The following is an 8,794-nucleotide window of genomic DNA, read 5'->3' as shown; positions in this document are numbered from 1 at the left end:
CATCTCATCTTGGTCTTCAACATTTAACACAAGCGACGCGTCCACACAGACAAAAATAGAAATAAAAATAAGAATAAAAGACTAAATAAAAAAAAGAACCCTCAAAAAACTGAAAAATAAAAGAATCAAAGGAATTTCCCCAATGATAAAAGATGAAATTCCTTGTCACATGAAATTGTTATTGAAAAAAAGACGAGGAAAAAAAGTCAAAATATATAAAAATTCTATTCCACATCGATTTTCCAGACATTTTCCCTCCTCCTCCTCCTCCTCCTCCTCCTCCTCCTCCTCCTCCTCCTCCTCCTCCTCCTCCTCCTTCTCCTCCTCCTTCTCCTTCCCCACACACAAAACTTTCTAAAAAACACATTAAGCGTGAGTAATACAATGTGTGTGTGTGTGTGTGTGTGTGTGTGTGTGTGTGTGTGTGTGTGTGTGTGCGTGTGTGTGTGTGTTGAGAGCATAGTCTTGTATATGTATTAAATGTTGTACAACTTTGGCTTTTAATAAGTAAGAGGAGGAGGAGGAGGAGGAAAAGTAGGAGGAGGAGGAGGAGGAGGAGGAGGAGGAGGAGGAGGAGGAGGAGCAATAAAGGTGGAAGAAGAAAATACAAGATGTTGGTGGAATATGATGAGAATGGAAGAAGAATGAGTAAGAGAGAAGAAGAGGAGGAGGAGGAGCAGGAGGAGGAGGAAGATAAGAAACAAGTAGAAGAAGAATAACAAGACAAAAAATATCTTCAGAATTAGAGGAATCAAACTTCTTAATCAAATCAAAGACCTAAAGACAAAAACAAGGCTCCTCCTCCTCCTCCTCCTCCTCCTCCTCCTCCTCCTCCTCCTCCTCCTCCCCCTTCTTTCCTCTCCTTCTCCCATTGCATTTCATTTCTTCATTAATCCAAGCTTCTTCCTCCTCCTCCTCCTCCTCCTCCTTTTCGTTGTCCTCCTGCTCTTCCTTCTCTTTCTTCTCCTCCTTCTCCTCCTCCTTCTTTCCTCTCCTTCTCTCATTGCATGTCATTTCTTCATTAATTCAACCTTCTTCCTTCTCTTCTTCTTCCTCTTTTTCCTCCTCCTTTCCTCCTCCTCCTCCTCCTCCTCTTCTTCCTTTGTCCTCCTTATCCTATTCCTTCATGTAACCTCCCGTATTTCACCCAACGTCTCATAAAGGCTCTATTGTTTGGTCTTCCTTTGTGTTCCCTTGTGGCGCGTTTCTTTCCCCTTCCCTCCCATCTTCGTTTGGGGTTTTCCTGTAATGCATTCCTTTTCAAAATCGCTTCGCTTTTATTGCTCTTTAGTTGTTTTTTTTTGTGTGTTTTAGTTTGTCCTTTATGTTCTCTAGTGATGTGTTTTTCCTACCCTATCCTTTACCATCTTTGTTATTTTCCCCTTTTCTTTGTGTTTCCCTTGTGTTTTTTCTCCCTTCTTCTCTTCCATCTTCGTTAAATTTGCCACTTTTCTGTGATTTTTTTTTGTCTTAGTTTGTTCTTTGTGTTCTCTAGTGATGTGTTTTTCTTTCCCTCTCCTTTACCATCTTCGTTAGTTTCCCTTTTCTTTGTGTTTCCCTTGTGTTTTTTCTCCCCCTCTCCTCTTCCCTCTTCGTTAAATTTGCCTATTCTCTGTGTTCTCTTTTGTCTTTAGATTGTTCCTTGTGTTTTTCTCCCTTCTCTCTACCACCTTCATTTAATTCATTTTTTTGTCTTTTCTATTTTTCTTTGTGTCTTTAGTTTCTCGTTTGTGTTCTCTATTGACGTGTTTTCTTTGCCCTTCTTCCTACACCACCCTCGTTAAATTTATCTTTTCTCTGTGTTCTCTTATGTCTCAGTCTGTCCTTTGTATTCTCTCCTCTGTCACCTTCGTTTATTTCTGTGTTGTCTTGTCTTTAATTTGTCCTTTGTGTTCTCTAGTGACGTGTTTTTCTTACCTTCTCCTTTACCACCTTCGTTTATTCTGTCTTTTCTTTGTGTTGTCTTGTGTTTAATTTGCCCTTTGTGTTCTCTGGTGACGTGCATTCTCTCCCTTCTCTCCTCAGGTGCGGGACGAGTTCATGGCGCGAGGGGTGGAGGCGCAGGAGGAGGAAATACACCCTGAATACCTGAAGGGCAAAACCAACTGCACCTATATCTTTGACTAAGCTTCCTCATCACCGCCATGATTATCACCACCACCGCCACCGCCGCCACCACAGCCACCGCCACCGCCGCTGCCGCCGCCGCCGCCGCCGCCTCACTCTTACTGGTGGTGTGTGTGGATATTAGTGTGGTGGAGGGTGACAAGGACGGTGGAAAACTGAGGGAAGTGGAGCTTTGTACAGGATAGACAAAAAAAAACTTTGTTAATTGAAGCCCAAGGAACCATGAGTGTGTGTGTGTGTGTGTGTGTGTGTGTGTGTGTGTGTGTGTGTGTGGCAAGTGACTGTCTCAAGCGAATAGTTGACAATTTTAAAGTTTTCCTACAAACGTTCACAATGGAAAAGTGGAACAAGATTATAAACACTTGTATATAAAAGAGAAAGAGAGAGAAACAGAGGAAGTGTGAAAGGAAAGTGAAAGGAAAGTAAAGCCAAACTTTTATTTATCTATTTTTTTCAGTGTGTGATGAATCGTTTGGACAAAGTGATGAAAAAAAAAGAAAAGAAAGAAAAGATAAAGTGAAGTATGAATAGAGAGAGATAGAGTGTAAGATTTGTATCAAGAAGACTATTGTTTTGTAAATAAGAAATTTATACAAACTGACTAACAAACACGTTGACCCAAAATTAATTCTATACAAGAGATTATAAACATTTGCTGTTGTTGTGAGAGTTGCCAAGTTGTGGATTTGTTGATCTGATGTACCACGAGGAGGAGGAGGAGGTGGAGGAGAAGCAGGAAGAAGGAGGAGGAGGAAGAGGAAGAAGAGGAAAAATAAGAAATCCAAGCGTCACTTCTACATCTGCAGTTTGAAGATGTCAACTTTTTTGTGCCAAATGAAACTTTCTAATCTCACAAATCAGAAAAAAATAAAACAAAAATTCACCAAAAAATAAAATAAAATAATAATGAATTAATTTGAATCTTCATGAGGTCAAGGAGAGCGATTGAAACAGTTCGACTCCCCGAAGCATTGGCAATGAAACAGTCGAGGAAACATATCAGAAAATGAGAGATGATTCGAATCCTTTTTTTTTTTTTTTGCTTCGAATTTGTGGCCGAAACGTGCTTCATTGTGGCGAGTGAACCTTAGAAGCGTTATTGTGGAGGCTAGAGAAGAGAGAAAGAAGTGATGCAGTGAATCAGTGAAGCAGAGTTGGTCGAGAAGCTCAAACTTACAACAGGGAATACGAAGCAGGTCTCGTTGGGTTCGTCTGCGCTTCATTCGGTGCTGGTTAACTGAAGCTCGCGCCAGACGTTGCCAGTTCGCTCAATTATCTTCTAATTTAACGAGTAACAAACACAATAATGCAAAAGGGAAACATAACAAGCTTGTCAACGTTTCGAATCAGCTCAATTTGCAGGTTTGGAACACTAATGGGTCTATAACTAGGAACAGGGAAGAGGTAAAGGTAATGGGGAGGTAATTGGGAGATAATGGGTCACTAGGAAGGGGAATTAATGGGTTACTGTGCCAAAAAATGTGAAACAAGTGTCAAATTTCTCACGACGAAGCTTCATTTTGTATTACTTTCAAATCTCAGTCAGTCAGTCAGTTCAGTAAGTTTGGTGTGAAAGTAGCGCCTTCAAAACTCCGCTACAGTTTATTGGTGAATGTTCAGTCAGTCAATCAGTCAATCAATCATTTAATCTGCCAGTTACTTTATCATTCTAAGATCTGTTTCCTGCATTCAGTCTGTCGGTACATCGATTAGTTATTGGCCAGTCAGTCAATCGGTCAATCAGTCAGTCAATCATTTAATCAGTCAGTTGCTTTAGCATTCTCAGATTTGTTTCCTGCATTCAGTCTGCCAGTACATCGGTTAATTATTGAATTGGTCAGTCCGTCAATCAGTCGGTATTCAGTCCAATTAATCCATAAATTCAGGTAATCAATCGGTCACTCAGTTATTGAAGATATTACTGACAATGAGTGTGTTTCGTCATAGTTTATTGAATCATTTTGTGATTTTAATTCAGGCTAACCTTGAATCACAACCATTTCAGAATCAGTCCTCTTTTTTTTTCCGCGTTGCAAACTGAATACTGCAAACACATCAGCTCAGTCAGTCAATTTGTGCAGCCATTCAGTCAGTCTATACCTAAACTAATCCACAATTTCAACTATTTCATCACTCAGTCAGTTTTTCCATGTCAAAATTTCTTATAAAGGTAAATAAGATAGAAATGCTACCACCACCACCACCACCACTACTATTAGCACACTTAATACTTTTGCCACCTTTAATAATAATAATAATAATGATAAAGATAAAGATAAGGAAACAACAGCAATTATAAGTCATTCATTTTAAGGTAAAGATATTAAGACTTTTGAGTGATTTCTTGCTTTTTCTTTCTTGTCCATTAATTTGAAGTCGTGATAGGTATAAATAATAAGGATAACACTAGTAATAATGATAATGATAAATGACAATAATAGAGGTGTTCGGTAATGACAGGTGTTTCCTTACCTGTATATATATTTTTTTTCCCCAGTTTGTACATACATACATACATACATACATACATACATACATACACACAGAACACGTGATTGTATTCCACTCCATATTGTTTGTTTAGTGAGTTTTATACATAATTTCTGAATCATCTTCATTAAAAGTTCATAAAACATTTGCTTTTCTAACTTTTGATGAATGTTTTATTTTTTTCACTTTTTTTTTTTTTTTTTGACCCAGGAGATTAATATGATTTAGTAGTTTGGTGAGTTTTAAAAGTTTATAAATGAACAGCTCACTTATATTTTGGACACACACACACACACACACACACACACACACACACACACACACACACACACACACACACACACACACACACGAAACAGCATAGAATAGAGTAAAAAATAAAAAAGAATAAGTCACATTTTAAAAAGTTACCTCTCTTAAAAGTAATGGAAAAAAATGTTCCTCGTTTTCTTCACGAACACCAGACTGTTTTCTTTCCAAAACTATTTTTTCGCTAATGTTTTGAAAGGAAATGGCACTTTAAGAATAAGAAACGTCCGGCCACACACACACACACACACACACACACACACACACACACACACACACACACACACACACTATTTCCACTCGCTTCACTCATTTCCAAAAAACATAAAGGTTTACAAATTTTCACCCTATTTCGTTCACCAAGACGAAGGTTCCACTGGCTATCGTGGTTCTCAAAGGGGGAAGAGGCCCACTGTAGCTTAGAACCTTTCAAGAGGAGTGAATCCACCTTGATTTCTACTTTCTTCCACCAAACCTGCGCCTTGTTTTCTTTGATTCGTGCGCACAACGACGGAGCAGATGAGTCTCCCCTTCACAGAGAAGACCGAGACTCGTTTTCTTTCCTCGTCGAGTGTTGTTATTCTTCGTTTCGCTTGAGTGGGAATGTATTACTACTACTATTACTATCACTACTACCTACTATTACTACTTGGCCGCAGGACCTCCACAACACCAAAATTACGAATATATGAATACTAAAACACACGAAACTTTTAGAGAATTTTTAACGAATGTGATGAAAAATTGTGAAAAACGGAAATTAGCTCAACTTTTTGAACGATAACTTTCGAAATCAGTGATGACGTTTTCTGAATAACCAAAACAGAAAAAAAAAAAAAAACAGACCAAGGAAAAAGTGATGAACGATAGAACACGAGTGACGATACTAGAAAGAAAACGAAGCAAGAGCTCGGAGCGTCAGTAGAAGTGAAGCAGTTTTGTGTTTTGATGCTACGACATGATTTACATGCATACAAACTTCTCGCTACAAAGATATCGGGATCAAATTGGTTAAGGTGACTGTAGTGAGCGGAACTGTGCGTGTCAGTGTATGTAGACCGACCATCTTGACAATCACGAGAAGGAACATAAGTAAACTGAACGAGGGACGCCCGCCACCCTGCCGTGACGCGCCGCTGACCCTTCCTCGTTTTCTTTCAAGGGTGACTCTTGTAAGTCTCACAAGCTCACTCATTTTGAACCCTTTTTGAGTTCCTTTTCAAGTCACGGCAGTATGGAGGCCCCAGGTATGATGTGTGTAAATCCTTTTTATATATAAGGAGCTGTAGATTGCATATCGTGAAAAAAAGCTTGTAATATATTAATAATAGATAGTGTAGCTATTGATATCTTTTAAAAGGAAGACAGTATTACAGGTACACAGATTATATATATATATAAATACATAATTCTATATATATACATACATAGAGATGAGAGAAAGAGAGCTATATACCACACTTGTACTACTAATGTAAATATGTTGTATCGTCTCTTGTATGTTAATGTTGCTCACCGTCAGAATCCTCTTTTTCTAGTTTGATAGAAGGGAAGGTGGCACAAACACCACTCACAGGAAGAAAAAAATAAGAGTCTATAAGTTTATTGTTGTTACTGGAGAGAAGGAAGGAATGTAGCTGTTAGAATTGCACACATGATGTTTTGATAAGTGTGCGTGCGTGTGTACGTGTGTTGGGGGGTATGTACGTGTATGTATGTGTGTCCGTGTATGTCTGTGTGTATGTCTCCCGTCAATTCCTCTTAGTATTGGGGAGTGGGGAGTGGGGGAAGCCATTGAATGAAGGGGGGAGATGGCAGGGACCTTGGCTTCACACAACACAAGGGTAGCATGCTTCTCCCTGCCATCCCCTGCCCCTTGCCGCCCCCCCTCCCTCCTCCTGGCAAAGCATTGTTGCCACATCCGCGTGTGCAATGATGCCACGTCACCCTCATACAACAAAGAGTGCCTTAGAGATGTAAAGGAAAAAAAGATAAAAAAAAAAAAAAAGACGGGGGGGAGTAATATTTTTTTTCGTTTTTGTTTTGTGTCTGTTTGTGTGTGGTTATTAATTCCTACTGTTGCTACTGCTTTGCCATGTTGCGTGTGCGTGCGTGCGTGCGTGTTTGCGTGTGTTCGCGTGTTTGTGTATGTGTGTTTTGGAGTGACTGGTAAACGATAATGACCCGTAATTACTTATATAACAAGGCATTATTACACTTCATTATGGTTTTCAGGAGTTAATGCATTGACCATTTATATCACCACCACCACCACCGCCACTACCATCACTGTCACCACCACACCCATTCAACATCACCACTGTCACCACCACTGTCATCATCACCTCCATTCTCATCACCAACACAACCACCATTAATAGAGTTTCTTTTTGCTTTCCTTTTTATGTGTCTATATTGTGAAATGTCTAATCTATCTATCTATCTATCTATCTATCTATCTATCTATCTCTATATCTATATCTATTCTTCTAATTCCCTAACAAAATTCAATAAATAAAAAACAGCTTCCTTAAATGTCACTTCTAATTATTTTCTTTCAGTTCAGTGTAATTTTGAAAAGTGAACCCTCAAATTACAAATGATTAAGATATGTAATTTTTTTTTTTTATATTCCCATTACCTATTTTTTTCATTTTTCTATTTTTTTTTCTTTGATCTTTTGCGTAGCTTTCCTCTCTCTCTCTCTCTCTCTCTCTCTCTCTCTCTCTCTCTCTCTCTCTCTCTCTCTCTCTCTCTCTCTCTCTCTCTCTCTCTCTCTCTTCTCATCTGGCAAAGTGACTGAGAGAGTGAGTGAGGAAAGGTTAAAAGGCACCATTTCTCTTTTATTTTGTTGCCTGGAATTCTTTTTTTATTCGCTTTTATATAAATTTCAGCAATTTTTATATTCATTTCTTAGTTTCTGCCTTTTTATTTCCCTGCTGCTTCTTCTCGTTTCTTTGTAATATTTTTTTCTCTTTTATGGACATGTTCTTGTTTCTTTTTCTTTTCTTTTATCTTACTGTGTGTTTTTTTTTTTTTTTTTTTAGTTTTTGAAGTCTTTTGATTTCCTGGTGTGTGTTTTTTCTTATTTTTTTCATGGTTTCTTTCTTTCTGTTTGGTTGGTTTCTTTTTTCTTCTTCATCTTTCTTCTTCTTCTTCTTCTTCTTCTTCTTCTTCTTCTTCTTCTACAACAGCGGGTACATTCACACAGAAAAAAAAATGATTATGATAAAAAGAAAAATGAAAAAAAAAAAATAGAAGTATATAGATATATGGAACACCTAAATTAAAATCATCAATATACCCGCCATTGATGAATAAATGTACTTTTCAATCAATTAATCAATCAATCAGTCAATCAGTCAACCGAATTAAACCTCATAGTAATACAAAAACAACATCAACAACAAAATCAATAATCTTTTTTTTTCTCATTCTTCCAAAAAGATAAATAAATAAATAAAAAGCAGCTGCCAAAGTAGTAATTTTATATATACAAGAAAACCCGCATTATCTTATATTTTCTCCTCTCTTTCCTTAACAGTAAACACGAGAGGAAAAAAAATGCATTGCCAAATAGAAAAAAAAGTAAAAAAAAAATGTAAAAAAAAATGCGATAGTTTTTTCTTTTTTTTTTAATATCAAATTCTCCACGAGATTTGCTTGATAGGATAACCAGTAGTTGTAACCAGCCCTGAGAGCAACTATCTACCGTACTATCCGCCTTAAAGGGTGGTCTAATTTACCTACAGTCACGTAACGATAGCATAACTTCTTTGATGGAAGCGGAAGAGTTTCTATACAAGCCTTTCCCTTGTTTCGGAGGCCACGGGGGCGGTAAGAGTGCTTCATTTGACTCCTGTTTCGG

At 37.9% G+C, this 8,794-nt stretch overlaps 1 protein-coding gene across 1 annotated transcript in view; it reads left to right on the top strand.

Moving 5' to 3' along the window:
- Positions 1-4,980, top strand: part of LOC123515336 (dipeptidase 1-like) — a 139,072-nt gene extending 134,092 nt beyond the window's left edge. The window contains exon 12 of the mRNA XM_045273840.1: positions 2,026-4,980. Within this exon, the coding sequence (XP_045129775.1) occupies positions 2,026-2,127 (102 nt within the window). The 3' untranslated portion in view covers positions 2,128-4,980. The remainder of the gene's footprint in view (positions 1-2,025) is intronic.
- Positions 4,981-8,794: the final 3,814 nt, after the last annotated feature.

This window comes from Portunus trituberculatus, chromosome 5 (assembly GCF_017591435.1).
Source record: "Portunus trituberculatus isolate SZX2019 chromosome 5, ASM1759143v1, whole genome shotgun sequence".
Taxonomy (NCBI): Eukaryota; Metazoa; Arthropoda; class Malacostraca; order Decapoda; family Portunidae; genus Portunus; species Portunus trituberculatus.
Note: the sequence above shows the minus strand (reverse complement) of the source record. Positions and strands in the feature narration are given on the sequence as shown.